Raw genomic sequence first — 24636 nt, forward strand, 5'->3', positions numbered from 1 at the left:
GATGATAGGATGCGATGCGTTCATGTATAACACTGCAGAATAAAACCATTCATCCATGTTCTATATCTTGTCCTCATTAGGGTCACAGTTAAGATGGAGCCTATCCCAGCCGACTTTGGGGCAGAGGTGGGGTACACTGTGGACTGGACAGCAGTCAATCGCATACAACTCCTATGGACAGCTTATTTAGAGTCTCCAATTAGCCTAACATGCATAATTTATGGAATGTGGGACAGAGCTGGACCCAGGAGAAAACCCACACAAGCACTGGGCGAACATGATAACTCTACACAAAGTTAGAATGGAAAGTCAAACCTGGATCTCCTGACTTTGAGGCTGTCTTGGAACCCAAACTACAACCGTGCTAGTTGTTTGAAGGGCATCTTTATGAAGACATTGCAGCTGGTAGGGCTCTTGGAGCTGGTTACATTACCTGATGTAGGACCTTGGTCGATCCCAATATGTATGGTATCGATACAAGAATAATATCAGTGTTGGATCAATACTAGAGTGATGATATCAATATTTTTCTATCCTTACACAAAAACCTGTGTGCTTGTTGTTGTTGTGTTGTTCATATTGTTACATTATTGATATTGTTATAGTCATATATTGTTATATTGTTTACTAACTCAGGCAATAAGCCAATGGACAAAAAGTCCAACGACTTGAATGAGAGCCGTTAGTACTTTTTGTTTTGTTTACTTATTTTGTGCTATGTGCTATATGCTAATTTTAGTATTATGTTGACATTGTTACATTGTCTTATATGACTGCATTCATGTATTGTTCACAAATAAATAATAGCAATAAAAACAACATTTGTTTGCTTAAAATCTTTGTTGTGTTTTTTCATTGTGATTATAATCATAATAAACATTAAAGGCAAAATCACAAAATTATTCAAGGATCTTGAAAATGTTCACGTAAAAAGTATTGGCAATGCTAACCCTGCGTCTAGCTACATAGTGTTGGACCGATGCCAAAATTTGCAGTATCGTCCACCCCTACTGAACAAGCAAGAAGAAATAATCCTCTACTGCCCCCTTGTGGCTTTAAGTAAACTGTACAATTTAGTAAGGGAGCTCACCTATGAAGACGTTTTATGTTCATCATTTTTTTTTTTTATTTTTAAAGGCCTGAAATTTAAATACAGTAAAATTAAAAATGAAAGAAAACACGAGCATCCTCGCCCAGTGTCATGTTGTTATATTCGGAACCTAATTTATTTGAATGACGTTGACTATGAGAAAAGAAAACGGCATTGGTGGCTGACTTAATGTTGTAATAGCTGGTTCATGTTTTAAATTCGTGTAAGAACTTGTCCTCGCTGTGTCTTGAAACTCGTCCACATTTGGTATGTCTGCTAGCGCCATCACGCCCTCATTTCCCAACATCCGGGAACTTTTGAGCTAACCAGTGTGGAGGCTGGGTAAGGAAAGGAGGGCAGTGGTGGAAAGGCGGACTGATGACAGCTGTCACTGTGGACAAAAACACTTTCAAATTACGAAGACTGTACTAATGTCGGACCCTTAAATCTCAACGGGGAAAGGACAACTCATTTGCTGAGTCGCCAGGTATTTCAAGACGTCGCAAAGGTAACTTTACTCTTCGGAGTGGAAGAGCAGTGCCAGGTTGCCCTGTCTATCTCTTGGAAGTCTGGTGATAGCTTCAGTGCTAGCCAAAGCTAACCCCAGCTAAATCTATCCATTCTGTAAACATTCTTCGTATTGGGCAGGGAGGGACAATGTGGTAGAACACTTCACGGTTTGTGTATAATTAGTAGAAGATGTTTAAAAACACCCGTCAGATTCATGTTCATTTGTTACAGTTATTGGAGGACAGGCGCTAGTTAGCAAGTCTAGCTAGCATACCAGTAAGCTGGCTAACGTAACCTTTCCATTAGCGTTAGCCCGCAGTCTTTTGCAAGACATTTACACACAATTTGTAAACACAAACGATTCGTTTTATAGATTCTATATGTTTCCTCTTTGTTTGTGAGTGGGGAATTGTGTAAATCCTTGAATGTAAGGCTTCAGTGACGTTAGCAATTTGAATTTGGTAGGTTAACTCTTGCATGATCCATTGTGTGACTGTTGAAACAAATATTGCCGGATTTTAACTAGTTTAGGCCATCAAACACTATCCACTGTATGACGCAAATGGACACACGTCCTAATTTAGGCGTATTTCCTACTTTTGTGCCCTTCTTTACGTAAATATGATCTGACAACTATATGAAATGTCCATCAGTCGGGCGTCACGGTGTTGATGGTGAAGCGGAGACTGTAGTCAAAACAGTCAGCCACAGTCTAACCAGTTTGGCGTCGTTATTATTACTGTCACTGATATGTCAGATGTTACTGTTATCCAAAGCCCTTGTTGTTGCATAGATGAGCGATGTATTTTAGCAGGAATGCATGTTAGAGATAAGACTCTATGAGCCCCACAGTGATACCGAGTCTCAATCACATTGATCAGATATCTTTGTGTGTAAGAATTGTCTTCTGTTTTCCCTCTAGGTTTTTTACCTACTGTTTAAATTCCCGTCAGAGCCTTGCACATTACTGGAGGAGCAACAGTTGGTGAGGCAACATGGGCACACAAGGCTCTGGTAGGAAGCGTGCCCCTCTAAAAGATAGGTTCTCTGCAGAGGATGAGGCCTTGAGCAGCATTGCCCGAGAGGTAAGTTTACCTGGTTTATATTACGATTGAAAGATCTGCTTTATGTCTACATTGTTCATTTCACATTGTGTATGTAAACACAGTGGAAATTTCGTAGGATTCAGACTTTAATGAAGATTATTGCTAAAAATACTGTATATCTCTGCTTTTGTACACTGTCTCAGTTATTGTACAGCCAAACAGGGCACCTAACAAACTAGTCCGAGGAATCAAGTACCCAAAGAAAGCATCCGCAAATTGGTAACTCAGAAGAATGGACAGGAGTTCTTTTAGAGTTGGGACACTATGGACAGATTCCGACCAGGAAATCCTTAATCATCTTCATGATACCTGCATGTGTGCATGGGTGGTGTATTTGTTCATAGAACACACAGTATGATGAGCAACTTGTATCTGACTCCTTCCTTCCTCCTAATAAGCACAGTACGCTGATGGCAGATGAGGTATTGAGGTGCGCTGCATATTTGTAAGTGTTAGATGAATCTGTGCTTTTAAAAAAAATATATATATATTATTAAATACAGCTGCATAAAAACTTGCAGGTGCCAGAACTTTGAAGAATGTGAGAACCACTATTGACACTAAACACTAATGAATTATTAGCAAAGTACGAAGTTGCACAGGTTGCCTGGGGAATGGTTTAACGAAGACAAATAACAGAAAGTGAGTGGGGCCAGTGTGCGTAATGATGATTGTACCTACTGTGGAAGTTTAAAAATAAATACAAAATAAAATATACTGACTAGAATGAGACAGCGTCCGTGTGGCTCTTCTCTCCCCCCGCTCCCCCTCCACTCATCACCGTGTTCACTAACAAATCTTCAAAAAAGGTAAAATTGATTGTAAAGGTTCATTTATCAATTTCATTTGTCATGTCTATGTATTTTTGCTTGGGTTTTTGCATGTAAATCTATAACTATTCTCTATAAAAATGTGTTTTGTGCTATGTGTAAATGGGTGTCCGGAACCGATTAATTGGATTTACATGATTTGATATGGGAGAGATTGATTCGGTTTTCGTACGTTTCGCTTTTCGTGTGACCTTTTGAAAACAGGGGTTCCACTGTATTGTTGCATTCAGCGCGCCGTTCATATCAATTACAATTTCCTCTTCATGCACATGTAGATGATTTATTTATTAGTTTATCTAAAATACTCCTGTAGTCTTTATCAGCACTTTGATCAACATTTTTGGACATTGATCTACGACTTAAATGATAACGCAGGTGAATATCAAAGTCCTTACTACAGGTTACAGGTACTACAGGTATATATATATATATATATATAATATTTTAGGCTTTCAGATTATGTGCATCTTTGTATAGTTATAAAACAAACTCAACATTGTTAATGGCCTCTAAAAATGTACAGGTATTCACGGTTCCCACACAAGAATGGACTTTGATTTTATACATTTCCAGGTCTGGAAAAGTATAGAAAATGGAAACCCAAATATGGGAAAATATTGAGGTTTCTAAGACTGTTAGCACTGTTGTGTTTTTTTTAAAAGATACAATTATGAATAACTACAATATAAAACAGAAATGGGTTGATCTGTTTTTCAAAGGCACTTGCATCCTGAAAAACATCTAGGAAAATTGACAAGTTGAATGGCCAGCCTTCTTATCCCCTCCAAGCCTTTTTATGAGCTACATTACCTAGCTATAATCTCCTGGAAATTATGTGGTGACATAATGGCATACATGTTCAGAGTAATGAAAACAAATGCTTGATTCCATAATTTATTTACATGTTATTAGAGCTGCAACTGACGATTTTTTTCTTAGTCGAGTAGTCTTACTTCGCTCCATCGCGGTTTGAAAATCCCTCCCTCACTCAAGTGCGTTTTTTCAAAAATCAACTAATTAATAAATAACTGCTGTTTTGTGGTTGACTATGGCCTATTGTTAGTCCCAAAAAAAAACATATTTTCGCAAATGTTACTAATATGTACTATATTGGGTAATATCTGTGTAAAGGTGACTATAGGGGTGTTATTTCATGTCTAGTGGCCTCTAATAATGGTAAAAGTAATATTTACAAAGCAATAAACCCTAACTACGTAAATATTCTGTTTATTAATATTGAAGCCTACTTCGCTGAAATTCACTTATCGCGGTCAGGTCTGGACCCAATTAACCGTGATGAATAAGGGATTACTGTAATCTGAAGCTTGTTGTTTTGATTAATAGAGTAATCGGTTAGGCCTTAGATCAGGGGTCAGCAACCCACGGCTCTGGAGCTGCACGCGGCTCTTCAGCCTCCTTGTTGTGGCGCCCTTCGCAATGCTTAAATATTTTAACACCTGAGTGGGGAAAATGTGCGTTTTTTTTTTTTTTTTTTTTTTAAAAAGACTCATAACTAGAAAAGCACTCAGAGAGCGCAGACCTCTGCCAAGTGCCATAGTTCTCCTCATATTGTGATTTACACCAAAACAAAATAATAATCCTACATTGTTTGGATGAGTCTTTGATATTTTGTAGAACCTTTTGGAAAGTTGTCCTGCACAAATGCCGAAAATGGTCCTATCGCGCAATGTTGAAGGGTCACTGACATTATTGAGCAACTTTGCTTAAATATGTTCTATATTGTTTATAATTATGTTCTACGTTGTTTGTATTATGAAAGCGAATGGTACATTTTCAAAAATCCCATTTATTGTTCATGGCAGGAGCCATGACGAACTAAAGTCGCAGAAAAGGGGCGTTTCCCAAGTGACGTCAGCGCAGTTGAACTAGAGGATGTTTAGAGTGATTATAGCAAAATTTGAGCGATGTGTCAATAGTTTTAAAGGAGGAAGAAACATCTGGAGATGAAATAGAGTACTTGCAGAACAGGGAATTAAGTCGTATTTATTCGAACCACCGACAATGAAACTAGCATGTATGATGCGGAGGTATCTTAATGAGCGTAATGGGGTCTGTCGACGAGCAACCTCGACAAGCGTTTGCTTTACACCGCTTTCGCTGAGAGGGCCGACTGTGCTGATGTCACTTGGGAAACGGCCCTTTTCTGTGACTGGAGTTCGTCATGGCTCCAGCCATGAACAATAAATGTAATTTTTGCGAATTTACCGTTTGTGTTCATAAAACAAACAGCGTAGAACATAATTACAAAAAATATAGAACATACTTAAGCAAAGTTGATGAATCATGTCAGTGACCCTTTTAAAAAAAATCGTGGATCCAGACGGTGGTCCATATCACCCCCAAAACTTGATCAGTTATTCTACATTTCATTTCCGACAATTCCTGGAAATTTCATCCAAATCCATTCGGAAGTTTTCAAGTTATTTGGAACACAAACAAACGCCGGCAAAAACATAACTTCTGCGCTGCACTTGGTGCAGGTAAATATCAGACTTTTTGTAAGGCCGCGAATGCATCCTGGCTGAGTTCTGACTGGTATTTGGATGAGCACGAGGAAGGGCGTAGGAAACGGTGTTAGGGTGCCTGTGTTTGTTGAGACGTGACAGAGATGCCTTTTCCCCTGCGGTAAGATAATAATAAATATCTACCCAAAAAAGAAACATCCCAGAACAAAAGAGTTTTTAATTCTGCAGGGACTGATTCCTGAATGTTCGATATGTGGCGAGAAATTAGCAAACCTCAAAAAGCGTTGAAAAACATGCATTTTCAAAACAATCGCTCAATATTTTCTGAAAAATAGTTCTTTAATTCAAAGTAGACCTACACGTGTAACAGTGATTGAGCGTTAGGTTGAGCAGCATTAGCCAGCAAGCTAAAAGAAACAGGCTGTCAACTCCATGTGCCGCACACTTCTTAAGGCGTCAGCTAGTGAGCTTTGACCAACATACTATCACAACTCCACAAGTTGGCATTCACAAGTTACACATGCACACTGCACTTCTGTTTGTTGTAACAGGAAAAATTAAGAAAGATCAAAACTTTTAAACGTTTACAAGCTGTTAGGTTTTGCGGCTCCAGACTACTTTTCTTTAGAGGGCGAGAGGGCAAAATGTTTTTTTTTGATAGTGAGGGTCGCTGACCCCTACCTGAGACAGACCAAATCATGAACAAACATGAACCAAACACATACAGTTAGTGGTTTGGTCTGCAACATATTAGAAAAGAGGCAAAAATGTCCATTCATTGTTTTCCAAAGTCAAAGCTGATGTGTGTGAATATCTTGTTCTGCCTAAAACACAGCGAAGATAGGTTGGCTTTCATTTATGACTAAGTTGTTGTTTAATTGGATATCTCTGACTAATTAGATAATTAGTCATTGATTCGTCGATTAATTGTTGCAGCTCAAATGATACATATCTATTTACTGAGTCTGGAAAAAGTTTGGAGTTTTGAAATGACAAATCCGTAAGAACCACTGGTTTTGCATCCCTGATTCAAAGCTCAACATTATTTAGGTTTGTAAAAGCAGGCTTTCTAATTTTTTTTCAGGAAATAGCAAGTTATTTTATTCAGACAATTTATGGAGAAAAAATTGTGCATTGAAGTGTAGAGGTAAAAAATGTGTCATCAAATGGGCCCTTTATGTTCATGCTACTTATGTGGATATTCAGGTTCTGCAAGGGACAGCTGGTTTGTGCCATAGAGGTTGGCTTGATGATGTTTTTGTCTCAGGGAAGGTACCTGGCTTGTAACAACTTGCCTGGGGATGACTCCACTTTGTTCCACTGCAGCGCTGCCATTCTTTTAGTTCTTTTCCCCTAGAATACCGTCACTGTTCTTTTTGAGTGTGTGTGAGTGTGAGGGAGAGTTACAAGTACACAAATTAGCCAATTTGTCACCTCTTGCAAAGGTTTGGCAAGCATTTTATACCTTTACACTAGTGTGTTTTTCCACGTCCATTTGCCTTCCTTGATCTGTTTTAAGAATGACGGGCCTGTCTGAAAGCCGTCCAGGCTCCCATTCTTGGGCATTAAGCACAAGGCTCCATTTGCTTTCTTTATAGTCATGTAGGCCAATCATAGAAGCATGAGTCATCTCACCCTCCCAGCCAGGTTCTAAATTTGAATCTCTTTGCAACAAAACAGTGATTAGATCAACTCTGGGGGGAGTTCAGGAGGTCAGTGTTCAAGTGTATTCAGCCTGCAGTTGGCCTTGTGTTCTACAAAGCCTCATTACACAGCAGCATCTGCGCTGTGGTTTAGAGTGCTTATTTGCAGTTGGGGACATACTGTAATTATTGGATCCTCTACTAATTTTCTAAGTTGATTCTCTTACAAAGACTTGTACAGTTCGCTTTATTGTAACAGAGCGAGACTGAATATCAACCAAAAAAAACGATAAATTAAGGTTGTAATAATCTCCAACACATCGCAAATTAGAAATTAATAATTAGAACTTCACGAATCATACGTACTTTTATTACTTATTTTGTGGTATTGAAAAGGAATGTTCGAAAAGGCTTGATTAAGTGATATTATTCAGAGAACAATTGTCAGTATTCATACAGTAGGTATGAGGAAAAACTCACGTTGTCACGCTTGGCAGAGTTTTGGGACGGCATTGGTTGTTTTGCAGGGAATCCGCAAGATCTTAAAAAGTCTAAAATCCAATAAGTTCAATTTAAGGAAGGGACGTTCAAACTTTTTTCACTGAGGACCGCAACATGTTTTTTGAACTTTGGCGAGCGGTGCTGTCACACGGCTGACGTCGTCCAGCTCCTTTTGTTAGCACTTTTTTGGCAATGTTGTTGTGAGTATCCAGCATGCAGACTCCATGCTGGATACTTCTTATATTCTTATAATCCAAGACTGTTTTTTTTTTTTAATTTTTTGTTGATGTCGAACCGATATCAGTATTTGATCGAGACACCCCTAGTTGAGTTGATGCCAGAGACATTAATTTTGGTCTCATCTGACCACATCACATTCTCCCACACGCTCTCTCAGTCATTGTAGTGTTTCCAGGCAAACTTCAGATGTCCCGTCTTGAGCCGGGGGATCTTGCGAGCACTGCAGGATCTCAGTCCATTACAGCAGAGTGTGTTACCAATGGTTTTCTTGTTGACTGTGGTCCCAGCTCCCTTGAGATCATTGTCAAACTCCTCACGTGTAATTCAAGGCTGAGATCTTGTATGGGGCTCCATTGTGAGGGCGGTTGACTGTTGTCTTGCATTTTTTCAGTGTTTTAGTTATCACACCAACAGAGGTGGAGCTCACTCCCGCTTGCCTGCTTGGCGGACTCTTTGCCTTTGTTGATGGGTTGTATTTAATTACAGAATAAATGCATGATGCGAAAAACACTTAAATGCATACCCTTACTTGATAAATGTATCGACCGTGTCTAGGTCTGTCACGATAAATCGATTAACCGAATGATTAAAAAAAACCTTTGATCATTTTCAGCGGCCTCGATAAATTTGCAGAAATCTCGTCATGTTTTAATCTCAAGCCAGACAATGGTTAGCAAAACCTAACAGAAAGCTGAGTGAAAATCATGAAAAAAAAGAGTTAAATGTAAGCACAGAAGTGTAAATACAGTCGTTAAACATACTGTAGTTATGTTGCTCATAGTTCGGTGAAGTCGTCGGAATGTCTTTTTGCAGCACATCTCTGGGAACTTTTTGGATGTCTTCATGTAATTTTGAACCTCTTTGTTACATCAAAATTCTGCCATAGAAACAAAGGTCCTATAATCGTGTGTGCCCCGTAAGAAGTCATGTTATTTTGAAGGTTATTTTGCCGGAAGATGTACCTATCGCATACGTCTTCCAATCGAGGTGTGATTTTCTGCATTTGCTTTACTGAACATCATTTGGTCTGCTGACCCAAATTCAAATGTGAATGCTAACTGAACCTCACTAAAGTGACCACCATGTAGTTCCCACCCCCCCGTGTTTCATAGGTATTATATTGTAGTTTTCACCAGTGATAGGGACATTCCACACATTTTTTTCTTGTTAGAATTACAACCTGAATAAAGAAGCATCATTTCATCTTATTGTTACTGCACAGATGAGTGATTTACGCTTCATATCTTAAGTTGATACGTCAATATGTCACTTACATAATGCTTACAATATACAGCCGAGTTTAACTTATTTGCTTCAGCGACAAGTGTTCTGATGTATCATTCTCAGAGCAGCCCATGTTATAGCACAGTTTGGTTGATGCTTGAACTTCTGTTCTGGTTGCAAGAGCAGTCCTATGACATGCTAGTCAGAGAGCATGGGCTATAGATAGGACAGAGGCAGAGAGCTCAGCTGGTCATCAGACAGACGAGACAGACCAACAGGTGCAATGCAGAGGGCCTGCTGTCTTTCAGACAGATTCCCATTGGTCTTTCCTCATTATTTTGTCTTCACTTTGCGCAATTCAGGTTTTCATTTTGACAATCTGCAAGAAATGCCTTCTACATTGCTTGAAAACAAGCATTCGGAAACATGAGTTCCACGTTTCTTTACTCATCGTTATCACTGTAATCGTACAAACTGTACGAGGGCCGCACTGGAGGTTTGGGAACACAACAATGTTGGGATCAACATCCCTTTCAGAGCCAATATTTGCTGAATAAAATCCAAGCATATGTAACCAACTAATAGATGTAATGGTTCTAGCATCTTGTCAGTGTTTTGCACGGTAAAATTACAACTATAAATAATTTTTTTCTTTAATTAAAGCGATAGACCAACTTAAGACTTATTCTATTGTTTTACCAAAATGTACTAAAGCTTAGTTAAATGACTGTTTCTTGGGTGAGTTTTTCTCATACCTACTGTTGTGGACTATTGTTCTGTTTGAGTAATATCACTTGATCAAGCCTTTTCTAACATTCCACCCTACAAAATAAGTAGTAAGAGTATGTATCATTTGTAATAAACATATGTATGTTTCGTGTTGCTATCGGATCAATAGTGGCATCGGCCAATATTCAAGGGTGCAATATCGATATCGTATCAGAAGTGAAATCGTTGTATTGGGGCACCCCTAGTAGAAAATATAGTAGGAAACAGTCAATGCCCACAGGCGTAGTACTCTGGGATAGTAGATAAGAAATTCCTGGCACGCTGTCTGCATTGAGATGATGTATACATTAATGTTTTTTAAGACTGTATTTTTTCTACTTTAGTGGGAGGATTTCAGTTCCAGCAGCAATATGAAATGTATTTGTTTGTGTAATTGCAATGACGCATTAGAAAGGCTCGTCTGCATAGTTACCTGCGTGTGACTCATCAGGTCTTTGAAAGGCCAAAACAGTCTGGCAGGCCTGCTGTTAAGATGTGGGCAAATTGTGTTGTGTTTTGTTTTTTCTTCCATTTAAAAAAAAATAAAAAAAAAATTCTCCACATGTTTAAACTGGGCAGTGCAAGGCCTATTATGACTCACATTTTTGTTTTGTCCTGTTGCATATTAGTGTGTTAATGCTCTATTGGAATCTGCCCAAGAAGGCTCTAAACTTAGCATTTCTGAAACCAACTGTCATCACATGACCTGGATAACGGCAACACACTATGTAGTTAGTTGGTGTGTAGTTCCCTACACACTGTTAGTTCTTCTGAAACCCTCAAGTAGCTTGAGTTACATTCAAATCTAAGGTTTATAGTTGAAGTAAAATTAAAAAAAAAAAGTCAATTCCCCCTATAATTTTTTGAAGCTGTGGACTGGTGGTGTGGTGGACTGCTGCCACTGTCATGCCGCTGCAGTGTCTGCAATTTTTTTTTAAAATGACAAATAGCAATTTTGTATTATTTGACACAAACCTAAATTTAATTTGATGCCTGTCTTAGAGTAATACGAATTAGGGATGTCCAGATCAGATCTTCGGGATCAGGATTGGCTGCAGATCTACTGTATTTTGAAGATCGGATAATGTTGGCTTCCGCTGTAAGATCGGGCTGATCCGGTTGCTGTATCACACTCTGAGCCACACTCCAACATGGTAGGTGCAGTAATGTGCCTCAAAGTTGGTGCCTCAAAACTCGACTCCCGCCACCCACAAAAAGAAGAAGACGCAACACCACAGTGCAGACAAGTCCACGGTGTGTCGTGAAGTTACTTTCACTTTGGACATTGGATATTTGGCTCCGCAGCTCTTCTGTTACGGAGTGTGAATGGAAGCTACCGGGGTTAGCTTAGTTTAGCAGTGCAGCAGCATGTACAGGCTGGATGAGTATAATTTCACCGTTGTGTTTTACAACATTAATGTAAGGACCATTTTACAATGCCCACTGATGACTTGCAGGTTCTGAGTGAAAAAAGACAGAGGCACGTTTATTCTTGCACCCAGTTTGTATCAACGTCACATTTGTGTAATTATGTAAACAAAATAAGGGTGTCAAAAATATCTTACATTAATAATGCGACTGGAATTACATCTGTGACTACATCTTCCTTAATCACAAGCATGGGCATTATAGTTTGTTGAGATTTTTTAGCCATATGTGCTGAGGCTGATGTCCCATACAAAGTGTATGTAGCCAAGCTACATCCATTTCTGAATTACTGGATAAAATGGGCCAATAAAAATATATATATTTTTTTTATTTCATTTATGGCCATTTTATTCACTAACCCAAATAGTGCACACTCTATGCTGGTAAAATAAGTGGAAAAGTTAAACAACTGAGTATTTTGTTTGTCCATATTTTCCAATTTTATTGGTTCTTTATTGGATTAGGGACCTGACCTGAGGTTTGTTACAAAAGCCAAGCAATATTGTTGGTCATGCTGTGTCATAAAAAAGTAAATTAAGCATTTTTAATGCTTCTTTTTGATGCTTTGAAGAGCTATTTTCATAACCATATTCAATTCCACAAATTCATGTTTTTAACAAAAGCATATATATGTATATATTTTAACTGTATCGGATTGGATCGGCAAGACTGTTAAAAAAAATTGAATCGGAAACCAAAAAATGTGGATCGGGACATCCCTAACACGAATACATGGGAAATGAATTGTTCAATAATATATTTAGTTTAAAATAACACAATTAACAAAACAACTATTTAAATATTTTTGTTATAGAAATCTGTCCTGTATAAACAGTATAAATCCACAGTCCAGAGTCCATGATAGCACAGGTGTATCCAACTTGCAGCACTATTAAAACTACTTTGACAAAAAGAAAGGAGAGGTTAGCTATTTGTGTATTATGTGACTGCCAACATTTAATTTGCACTTTTTTACAAAGCACATCTCCACTCTATGTGCTCATTTGTCATTAAATACAGGTGTCATGTTTAAGTAGAACACTTATAAAAATACTAAGAGGTGAAGCAAATATTGCCTCACTGTAAAGCTGTACACATTATGTGTTTCTATTGCACAACTTCGACACACAACTACAGTAGTGTTTTCAAGACAGGCCATAAGTATTATAATGATAACGAGAGAGCAAGATTGTTAAGTGACACTTTAAAAAAGTAAGTTGTTACTAGCTAGATGCTGCCATCCGGCCAATATGTGTGAACAAAAATGCCAGAAAGTCCAATGAGATTGAAACGTGAGTAATTACACAAGTTGTCGTCAATTGACTACACATTTTACGGGCTATTGGTCATTCTCCCTGTTATAAGAAAGTCAACACAAGACGTGTGATGTGGTCACACATGCGCAAGTGCCAGCAAGGCAGACAGGAGATTACGCCGCATGCTTATCAAAATAAAGTGCAGTAAAAAAATGTAATGATATTTTAAATCATTTTCAAACTAATTGTGGTCAAAATTAGAGGTGGGGGAACTAATCGATTCTTAGATGCATCATGATGCGGACATTGACGATTATTAATCGATTCATGAATGTCAATAATCGACGCTAACAGAAACAAAAAACAGAACAAAAAGACAGAAAGTGGAAGTGCCGCCCGGACACTTTATGGTGGTGTACCTAAGTGGAAGATGCTACCAAAATGGTTGAGTGTAAACTCCGACCCAAACCTGCTGGATTTAAAGCGAGCCTCTGGAAGCACTTTGGTTTTCACGTAGTTGGAGGTAAAAGAGACCAATATGGAAGCTTTGTCATACAAGCTTAAACTATTTTGGGAACACAACAAATATGCGAAACCACATAGCACGTTTCCACTCGAACCAGGAGGAAAAACAGCCAGCTGAAGTTGCTGCAGAGAACCATCCAGCAGGTGATAACTTTTTTTCCACCTAACTCGGAAAAGGCAAAGCGAATCACAAAGTCATTCGCAACTTTTAGGATTAGGATTTGTGACCGTATTTGATTGTTGACAAGCAGGGCTTTTGCGCTTTGTTGCGCACTTTGGAACCCAGATACAACGTCCCATCGTAACATTATTTCACTGACACTGCAATTGTGAATAAGGGTAGCCTAGTTTTTTTGGTTATTCTTAATACACTGACGTCTGCAAGCATTATTCTTGTATGAGAGCCGTTGGTACAGAAATCTATATTTTGTATGAAAGCTGTTTTTGACTTTTGACTTGATTTTGAATTTATTTTTGCTGTACAGCAAAAATATTATTTTGTCAGCGATTCTATTCTCGGGTTTGAATTCAGAAGTCTATTATTTATTTGTGAATAATGGCAGATTTTTTTTTTTTTCATTGGTTACTCAGAATATGCTGAGGTTTGTTAATTTTATACATGCTGCTGGTGCACTTTACTTTTCCTGCTAGTTCTGTACAATGGGAAATATGTTGGTAGATGTAACCTTCCAGTTATTTAATGTTTCATCTTTATTTTAATTGTGGATCATTACAAATATGCTTTGTTTTAGTAGTACACAGTGAGTAAAATAAAATTACATATATACAAAAATTATGCATGAAAAAAACTAAACTAAACTAAAAAACTAAAACTATTGATCGCAAAAAAAGATGCATCAATAATCGTTTTATCATCGCATCGAATCGTGAGGTGGCCAGAGATTCCCACCCCTCGTCAATATGTGTGTAAATAATAATCTATATATGTATCTATATAGCATACATATCCATTCATACAATGTATTACTTAAAATAGTTTTCAAGTTTTAAAAAAATCATTTTTAAGGTGTGGCAGCTTTTATTTTGTAGTGGAGCACCGCCACAATCAATTACATGTAGCAGAAACCATGAGTATTGTGGATATAAAAGAAACAATGGTGTCATGATTTCAAACGCTTTGTGTATCTATATGTGTTGTAATGCATTATTATACTATAGCATAATCTATTGTTGGGATTATGGTTGGTTTTGGCTTGGCTTTTGCTCTATGGAGTACTGCCTTTTTTTGTATGTTACCCGAACACATTCTTAGTGTATGTGTTGATGGCCTGTCTTTGTTTTCGAGTTATTTCAATTCCTTCTGTGGCTAACAAGTGTGTTCATGTTGTGTCCCACAGGCACAGGCCAGGCTTGCAGCAAAAAGAGCAGCTCGGGCAGAGGCCAGGGATATTCGAATGAGAGAACTTGAGCGGCAGCAGAAAGAGGTGTGTATACTTTTATATGTCTACATATGCTCTGTCCAGGATGCCATGTGAGCCTCATTTAACCTAAAAGTAATCCGACCAAAGGTCCTGAGCTGCAGTTCATAATGACCTCCAATGCGTTTGAATTTCAAATCATGAATTTTCCCCATAGGAAATGATGAAAAACTACAGGTGTTATGATGAAACTGTTATTAGCTTTAGCCCCTTTTACAGAGCCTGTTCATGTCGAGTGTGCAGCTTTTTTCCGCCTTGCTGTTTGGCATAACAACAGTGACATAAAATGGGGTGGGTCGTCACTCAGCCAATATTCCACTTTCGGAGGTACTGTCAGAGCCAGAGCCATCTTGTGTAAAACGGGAAGCTGTAACGTTGGTTCAGTGGTGTGAGATTTCATATTCTACACTCACTCTCCTCCTTAGTGTTGTGTTGAAGCAATGTTGCACTCCATATAGACCGTTTAGTCACTGACACATATGTTCCATCATACGTGCACATTACGTGGTCAAGCATGAGAGAAAGAGGGAGAGCGAGCAACATGTACAATGTTACTGTTAAAGATGGAAATACAAACTTGTTTAACTACACAAGCCAAATCACACTAAAAAATACGGCCGAGCTAAGCAAAGCTGTTATATCATAAAAAGTATGTTTCTTTAGACTGGGATATGTGTTGTTAAATATTGTTACAGAACATGTGCATTTAGTGTTTGAATATTAAATGAGATGTAATGAATATCTGCAAGCCGCAATCAATGCAACATTTTTAGTAGGGATGTCCCGATTCAATATTGATATTGGATATTGGGCCGGTATCAGCAAAAAACCTCCCCAACAATATCGGATTATATCCCAGCATCTCAAATCTTCAATATTGGCAATCCGATAAAAGCAGTCGATTTCAAACTCTGCCCCAGCACATCTACCCAGCAGCGACTCGATAGAGCCCATGTAATGACAACAGCAGTGTTTGCTAGCGTGCTAACAAAGTATCAAGGAGCACGAGTGATGTCAGCAGTGTGGCAGTAAAATGACGTTGCAGCTGAGTACAAAACTTCATACACAAGTTTCCCGTGGTGGCACAGAACTGTGGACGTTTAATACAACCATCCTCATCGTGCATATGAAGTGGCATCACACGGGAAACTTCCACGGGATGGCAAAAAGTCATTAGCTATAACAGAAAAGAGCGAGCCCCTGTCAATGGTGAGTAATGTTGGGTTTAAACGTTGCATTGAGCACTTCCAACCTCGCTATATTATGCCTAGCTGCCACTACATTGTGGAGCAAACTATACGTCACATGTATAAATAAGTAAATGGGTGAGTTTTTCTCATACCTACTGTTGTGGACTATGGTTTTCTGTTTGAGTAATATCACTTGATCAAGCCTTTTCTAACACTCTACACTACAAAGTGAATAATACAAGTATGTGGTTTGTGTTGATCAGTATCGGTATCGGACGATATTCGAGGTTGCAATATCTGTATCGTATCAGACGGAAAAAAAACTTGTATAGGAACACCCCTGATTTTTAGAATAATGTCAAATATTGTAATATTGCCAAGAAATATGGTGATGTAGCATAATTTTGAGGTTATATCGTCCACCACTGATCTGATATTGAATTGAAAATGGTTTGCTTTGGTCAAGGTGCTTAGTGCAGTGTGGCATAGCAGCAATGGCTACATCTGCAACTACCACAGCTCCATACATTTGTTGTCACTTGCACGTTCACAGTATGTATGAACTCTGTAGCGTTCATGTACTGTACAGTGTGTTTTTTGGGTGGGTCAACTGGCTGTAACCTTCATTATCGTCTACATGACAACTTGTTCACATCCTTTGCCTGATGCAGACGACTTGTTTGGCTTTGAGGTTCAAAACATGTGTTCTATTCATAAGCAACAATCTCAGAAAGAAAAACATGCTGCATATCCACAGGAACACCAACATGTCTATTCTGAAAATAGTCACTGGCCAGTTTTGACATTTCAGCAGTTTTGGGTGTAGTATGATTGTATGTTTTTCCTGGCACTTCCTTTCCTCTGTCCAGCTTTCTTACCGCTCATCCAGCAGCAGTAGCAGCAAAAAATGGGGTCAGATCCACCAGTGGATGGTAGGCGAGTGAGAGTGTTGCAGTACACTCACTCCACTAACATAGCCTGGTGTGTGGTGTTTCATTGCAGTCACTCCTGACCCTTAGTACACTACACTACAGTTACTGACCACGATGAACCTCACTGGTATTTAGTGTATTTGCTTTGGAGAGTCCGTAAACTACAGATTATTGTCAACTTTACAGTGCTCCTTTTGACTTGATTTGTGGTGAATGCATGCAAGATGTTAATTTGGACAAAGCAAGTTGTTCAGTTTAAGCTTCTATTTTCTTGATCTTTATTTCCCTTGCATGTTAATGAACCATCTTTGCACGGTATTAATCTGAGACTTGTTTTAGTAGTTGATATACAAATGAATGAGTGGTACAATAAAATTGTTTGTTAAAATGAAAGCCTATTAATACTTATTTCTGTAAGGAGTATTAAATGAAGATACATACTTACTGTATCATATCAATTTGGTCATAAACTGGATGATTGTTTTGCATTGTTTGGGCTTTGCATAGCAACTGTGTGGGCTTATTCACCCCTGTAAATGGGCCTCTTTTCCTCTCTAAACCTGATCTACTTTCCTTCTTTACTCCAGGCTGACACAGAAAAAGCTAGAGCCACTAGTAGTAGTAGATCAAGCAGCCGTCATCGGGTGTGTATATTTTCCCCCTCCTGCTTCCTTTTTTTTTCTTCCTGCATTTCCTTTCCTCTTGTCTCTGTCTGCTTTTCTGTTGTGACTCGATGTTTCAACATCAACAGGGCCAGGATGATGATGTCATGTCTGTCCGCAGCTACAGGGTGCGTACATGTTGCACCCCTGCTATCACTATTAAGATACTGGCCTTACAGTGGCACCTGATTAATTGATAGGAAAGTGTTTGCTAAATAGTTTTATTTGTTTGTTTTTTATTGTGGATATATACTAATGTTTGTGATGTACTGCATTTTAAGTCAACCTCATCATCCATCCGTGACTTGGCCTCAAACAGGAGTCGATCCACTTCCCGTAGAAAAGACATCTTGGTGCGTTTTGTGTTAATTACATACTTTTGTCTGGTTTTGGATATTAATTGATTAGTAAATGAGACATTTGGTGGGGTTCAATAAGTTTTTTCACCACCTATTTAAAGGGATAGTTTGGATTTTTTGACATGAAGTTAGTAAGATATCCCCATCAGCATTGTAGTCCATCAACAGTGACTTACCCCCCACTTTGTCTCCTAAAGCGAGACTTACATCCCAATGTATGTGCTCCTACGTGCTGGCTACTTGTAAAAATGGGGAAAATTGCAAGACACACGCACATTGCTCGCACGGATTTTCAAACCCGCAGACAGCACGAAAAGCCCGTAGGAAGAAAATTGGGATGCAAATTATTTTCTGTGTGGGCGCGGGAAAACCTTGCACACGGCCAGGTCACAAGGGTAAGGCAGAAGAGGAGTGTGTGTGTGTGTCGCCCGCTTTGTCCAGCCACGGTGAGCGGCTTCTCCTGGCCAACACTCTGGTTCTCCCGACCTCCGTGGATGCACAGCGGCTGCTGCCATAGCGTATCCGACATTAATGCACCTTACCCGGCTACGGCGCACGGGTCTTCCCACTGTACGCTCTGGTTCTCCTGGTCACGATAGCCGTAGGTGCCGTGAAGCCAGTACGCCCATCTTGCAATCAAAGTGAGTAGGCTTCACGAGCCTTGTATGATGCCCACACACGGTACGTCCCCAGTGAGTGAAATGTACGAGAGGCTTACATGAAGCACACTTATTACGCACGAGTTGCGGCAAACACGCGGATGTCATGAATCACTTGCTCCATAAGTACGACACACATGCAACCCCTCTGATACCCTATTTCCTCTACGTTCTGGCCGCAGCCAACAAATTTTCCCAAAAATTGCGGAGCCCGTGCGTGTGGTAACACGTACTTCGGGCTGTAAGTCTTTCTTAAGTCCAGTTCTGGTCAGATTTATATTATGAAGAACGTAGTTCCAGGTAGTCTCTGAGGTTACACAAGTAAGGAGTATGGCATCTCAAAACAGTATGCGTTCAAAAGAGTAATACATTTGCATCACAAAAATGCCTCCCCAAATGGGGGGGTAAATCCCTGTTGATATACTACACTGCTGATGGAGATGTCATACAACTTCATGTTAAAAAATCCAAACTATACCTTTAATTCCCCCCTCCCTCTGACCTCGCTCCTGTTCTTTCTTCAGTCTGATGGTGTGACCAATAGCTCCACTCTCAAGAGCTCACGTTCTACTGTATGTACTTAGTGTGTTGACCTTCCCATTTATCGCTCCCACATACTTTTCTGATTAATAATTTTTGACTCATTGACATTATGTGACTTTTTTTTCTTTGGGTGAAACAGAGTTCTGTATACAATGATCTACACGGCCATAAAAAGTCTTCTAGCTCCTCCAGGAAAGATCTGCTGGTCAGTAATACTTCGTTTAATTATATCTGCTGTGACTCATAGTAGGGCTGGGTGATATATTGATATTTTTTAAATATCTACAGTATTTTTCTTTTAAGCACAATATCAAAAACAAACATATGGTTCATATCGATATAGACTGGATTTGTGCTGTTCTATTTCACTCTGCTGTGTGCATCAGCGCTCCTTACCGAGGCTGCCCCCCCCCCCGTGCTTCGTGCTAGATCTGACGACACTCCAAACCCTCTTGGCAACATGTTTTCTCAAAAGCGACTAGCAACAAATCTAGCTACTTTTTCTGGCGTCGTTTGAGAGTTTGCTGGTATTTGGGAACATAAAAGTGAAAATAAAGCTCCCGCTGCATATTGCAGTGGAGATCCACACATTCTCGAGGCTTGATGCCATTGGGGTGGATCGTGCGCTGTTTTAAAAAGCATTAAATGACTACTCATTACACTCAAGCCTCATTCGGACTTCGTCACTTACCTGTCAGTGTCAGAACGTGAGATGGAAAAACGATGTGATAAGTTCAACAAGCAGTCATAACTACAAGATAAAAGGTGGAGGCTGGAGGCGAGTCCGGATATAATTATTACGCTGTTTAGACTTTAAGAGGCGCTAGGCAAGATAAAATATTACTATTATTTTATTTTGATGAAGGAATGGCCAATTTTAAATTAACAAACTAAGAATCAAGTTTATTTGTAGTTCTAAACGTAAATAAGGTGTTTTTACTCACTTTTTTGTCTCTCCTACGAGGTTGTCCTTTCTAAAAAAAAAAAAAAAAAAAATACTGTTCAAAGTAAAATATTTTTGAGTTGTTAGTGATATTTAAAAATTTCCTCTTGAACGGGGCACTTTATTTCATGGTTTTTTTGTTTGTGCTTTTGGTATTAGTTGAAGATTTGAGCATAGCTAAAGGTTTGTTATAAGGAAGATTGATGATTATATTTCACTTGTTCTATATTTATTTCACAAAGAGAATGGAGTACGTATTTTATTTAGGTATATAGGTATTTTATTTTAGCCGCAATTTTTCTGTCAGAGTTTAAAAATTTTAATGAAACAACTTTACCCGCGTATTTTATTTTGACTTTGTCTTAACTCACTTTGTGGAAAAAATATTGTATGTATATCCTATATCGATATTCAACATAAATATACCAGGTATGAGTTTTGGTCCATATTGCCCAGCCCTAACTCATAACATGGAGGTAATAATACATATAAATATGTTTTCTATAAATATAGACAAATATTCAATGGCTATTAGTGATTTTATATTTGATTTAAACCTGATAAGTTAATAATCTGTTGCTTAGTTAAGTGTTTTGCCTTGATTCCATTGCAGTTCCAAGACTTGTTCACAGCCATCATAGCCCACTCTTGTGTCTGTCTCCCAGATGCATTTGTGCTTTAGCTTTTAATGATGCTGCATTAAGATATACAGTTGGAGTTTGGCCGTCAAAGGACTGGTGCAGAGTACGGTAGCAGATTTTCTAAACTATGTAGGTATACCTTAGGCTCTGGAGCTCAACAGGCCTTTTAAGAAGGCAACAATTTATGATCCCCAGAGAACAGATACATCAGAAAAGATGTGATTGGTGGAATTGACTACATTAAATGCATATACAGTATGCATACACATGATACAAGTACAAAAACAGAAAAAGCAGAAAAGCAAGACTCACAGTTAAATAAGAATCCTCACAAAGGGCAACATAATTCACTGTTGCACACTTAAAGTCAGACCTAAACATTGAAACCCAAGCGTTTTTATACAGCATGTTGACATGGATCTGAAATGGCATTCTGACACATGGTTGTTTATGTTTCTATTGCCTGTTACTTGGGGTTATATCATTTTGCTGCCCCTCCAGACTGGACTGTACCATGATAAAAGAAATTACACCAGCCTAACGAAGACCAAACTTCCGCCTCCTCCGTCCACCACCTCATATCAGCCACGGGTCTGTCTCCTCTCCAAGTCTTGCCATTTTATATGCGGAATGTTGGGGTTTTATGCCTGAGAATTGAACTAAAGCCTGTTATTGTTTGTGGATGTCCCATTTTTAATTAAATTACCAAAGTGTTTGCGAGATATTGTTTGTGTTTTATAATTATGTAGAATCAGTGTTTGATTAGCCTAATGTTAACCAGTTGTGTTGCTGTAAAAATAAAATAGTTTTGATCATTTAAATACTTGCAACAGAAGACCTCCATCAGCATTAAGCATTTTGCATAGCAAAGCTTTTGGTTGTGGGCCATGTTGATCGATTTTGTAAGTTCAGCAAAACATTCATCCTGTTTGTGTCTTAAGCCACTCTCCTTCTCACATTCATGTTACAGCTTTTCTCTTGTCTTCTGAACAGACATTTCACTGTTCCCCTACCTACTCTATTCACAGGCCACCACTTCCTCCTCTTCCTCTACCACTGGCACAGGGCTGCCGCGTAGCTATAGCATGGTCAGTTTCTGTCTACTGTTTGGACACCATCTCACTGCATGCATTTAGAGACCTTAAGAAGTTCCCTAACCTTCCCCTCGCTTTGGGCCATATACAGTACATGTGCTAGGATGTCCAAGCAGGGTGACTCAGTCTGTTTATTTTTAGGTCCTGGACAATCTCAGCTCTTAGCAGAGGCCACAGATTTATGCCTTAGACAGATTAGGTATGTTTGATCAAGCCAAAAGATCATATATCTTGTCGTGTTATTAAACTGTAGGCTGTTTGTGACCTATATATAGTGGCAATCATTCCTTTTTATACAGTATTGCAGTCTGTTTTATATTTAAAGCCACTGTAAAAAAAAAAAAAATGGACTTTTGAGAAACCATGGCGTAAAAAAGTACTTTCCATTCTCGCTGCTTTTCTTACCCTCAAAAATTAGCACTAGCTTCCTACCAATAATGTAATGTAGTTTCAGGTGTATAATAAAGTTTATATCATTCAGTTTGTTTGTTCGACTAATGCCCTGTTAGACAGTATATACTACTTAAAAATTATTTAATAAGTAACTACATTAAATAATGGAACACAGCACCTCTGCTTATTGCATGTCCCCCTCTAACCAGTAGCTAGCAGCATAGCTGTGTTCCTTCTCATGTTTTGCTGAGTCCTGCATTGTCTCCCATGTGTGCCCTCAGGCCTCTATTTATGACGACACCGCTCTTTACGGCTCAAGCCACAGTTCAAGAGCTGTAAGTCTTGTGAATGTGAACCGACCACCACGGCAGTCTCTGTTATGTCTTTGACTCAATTTCTGCATTCATCTTAATCCCGTTCTCTGCCACATTGCCTACCCTGACCCCCTTCCCCACAGCCCTCTGAATATAGCTGGTACTCCTCTGGAGCCAGCTCCACTCGCAGCAGCCCTGCGGTGAGCACTCTAATCAAACTCCACCCGCATGATATCCATCACACACAGATATCCCTGCTGCAGGGCTACCTAACTTTTTGATCAGCCATCTCGTCTTTTATCTGGCTAACTTTTAGGGATGCCATCATTAGCCTTGACATGTGTGAGTCAAGAATGACTTTGATAAAATGGAATTACTCACTGCATGAGTTATTGTTCATAGGATTATTATTGGAGAAGACAAAATGTAGTTTTGATACACTGATATCTATGCATTGCAGTTTGAACAAGAAGTGTGTAGTAAACACCTTGTCCGTTCTCCCGACATGACTGAGGATCCTCATGGCGTGTGTTTTGGTGTGTGCTTGTGTGTGCGTGCCCATGTCAGTCTTCTTCAGATGATGACACTGTGAGCAGCGTGTCCCAGGAACGCTTCAGCAGAGGCCGCAGGGACAGTGCGGTGAGCTTGAGGGACTGAGCCGAACTCTTCACTTGTCACTGTTATAATGTCAGCTTTTGCTTTTCCTGTTTTGGTCTCAGTACCACATACTGATTTCTGTATGTTTTCCTCTGTTTCTGTCTCCACCTTTAATCCTGTGTGTGTTGAAAGTAGTCGTCTGACTTCTCGGACATTAGTGAGTCAGCAGCTGATTATTTCAGCCGCTCCAACAGAAGGGGCAGTATTGTGTCTGATCTGGATGATTTGAGTATTCCAGATCTGGATACTGTAAGTGGCCAATTCAGTTCCCAACGCAGAGTGATGGAATGATTTCTTATAAATGATGCATGGTTTGAAACTAACATTTGGTTTTAAAGATTAATCGCACAGTTGATGATTGTAAATGACTATCTTGTGAATGGGTGAGTGTATCACATTAAGAAGTTTGAGTAGCTAATAAGTGGAAGTGGTTGCAGTGCAATTTTGTTTTATTAAATGTCATAAATTGTGCCTTCTGTTGAATTAGCTATTTGTTGTTTCACTGTTCTGCCACTAGGTTTTGTGTGTACGCGTTGTTAGAGTTGTGCATAAACGTACCCATTTTCCTACTCTTAAGTACACGTAGATAAATCCCATACTTTACTTTCTTACGCACACTCTACGCACACATCTCTGCAGGGGTTTGCTTCATAACATATCAGAAAGAGGCAAAAATGTTGATTGCTCTTTTCCAAAGTGAAAGCTGGTGTGTGTGACTGTCTTGTTTTGCCTGAAACACAAAGATAACAGGTCTGCTTTCATGGATGACTAAGGAAATAACATTACATTTTTAAATGAAACGATTAATTATTACCAAAATAGTTGTCCATTAATTGGATAATCGATTAATCATTGATTCATCGGTGAATTGTTGCAGCTCTAGTCTTAGCATTATTTGGTTAAAAAAAAAAAAGTAACAATATCATTAGCATAAATTTGTAGGACAAAAAACATTTGAAAACGCACCTGCAATGTTTTGTTATTCGGTTGAATAAACTCTGCCCAGTCATATTTTTTATGGTACTTATCTGAAAATTAATCTCGTCTCATTTTGTTCTCATCGACCCAATCTCTTGACATCCTTAGGGAACACTCAGCACTTATACTGACTCACTTGGACTAACTACCTCAATTTTCAGAGGGGAGAACCGCTCCGAGCATGATCACTAATTGTCTCTCCCTTCTTAAAATAGTCAGCATCTT

General features: G+C 39.0%; 2 protein-coding genes across 8 annotated transcripts in view; both read left to right on the top strand.

The window, feature by feature from the left end:
* The first annotated feature begins 1371 nt into the window (after positions 1-1371).
* The window catches only part of lrrfip2 (leucine rich repeat (in FLII) interacting protein 2), a 34046-nt gene continuing 10781 nt past the window's right edge, over positions 1372-24636 (top strand). For 2 of the 7 annotated variants that reach the window (XM_054798246.1, XM_054798245.1), the window contains exons 1-3: positions 1377-1598; positions 2523-2685; positions 14966-15052. In XM_054798246.1, the coding sequence (XP_054654221.1) occupies positions 2596-2685; positions 14966-15052 (177 nt within the window). In that variant the 5' untranslated portion in view covers positions 1377-1598; positions 2523-2595. Of the gene's footprint in view, positions 1599-2522; positions 2686-14965; positions 15053-24636 lie in introns of all 7 variants that reach the window. The other 5 variants (XM_054798244.1, XM_054798243.1, XM_054798247.1 and 2 more) reach the window with 5 other exon arrangements.
* On the top strand, positions 15065-24632 carry LOC129193708 (leucine-rich repeat flightless-interacting protein 2-like). The gene is made up of 12 exons (XM_054798250.1): positions 15065-17168; positions 17756-17812; positions 17920-17958; positions 18112-18183; positions 19373-19420; positions 19531-19596; positions 21477-21566; positions 22004-22063; positions 22744-22797; positions 22920-22976; positions 23344-23415; positions 23569-24632. Exons 1-12 carry the CDS (start codon positions 17064-17066, stop codon positions 23722-23724), a joined length of 876 nt encoding a protein of 291 aa, XP_054654225.1. The 5' UTR covers positions 15065-17063; the 3' UTR covers positions 23725-24632.

The sequence above is a fragment of the Dunckerocampus dactyliophorus genome, chromosome 14, assembly GCF_027744805.1.
Source record: "Dunckerocampus dactyliophorus isolate RoL2022-P2 chromosome 14, RoL_Ddac_1.1, whole genome shotgun sequence".
Classification (NCBI taxonomy): domain Eukaryota; kingdom Metazoa; phylum Chordata; class Actinopteri; order Syngnathiformes; family Syngnathidae; genus Dunckerocampus; species Dunckerocampus dactyliophorus.

Excerpts from the sequence above, each read along its gene's own strand:
- LOC129193708 (XM_054798250.1), top strand. The coding sequence starts at position 17,064 with ATGATTGTATGTTTTTCCTGGCACTTCCTTTCCTCTGTCCAGCTTTCT. Across the intron at positions 17,169-17,755 it reads GTCAGATCCACCAGTGGATG|GCTGACACAGAAAAAGCTAG; the intron begins GTAGGCGAGTGA and ends TCTTTACTCCAG. Across the intron at positions 17,959-18,111 it reads TGTCTGTCCGCAGCTACAGG|TCAACCTCATCATCCATCCG; the intron begins GTGCGTACATGT and ends CTGCATTTTAAG.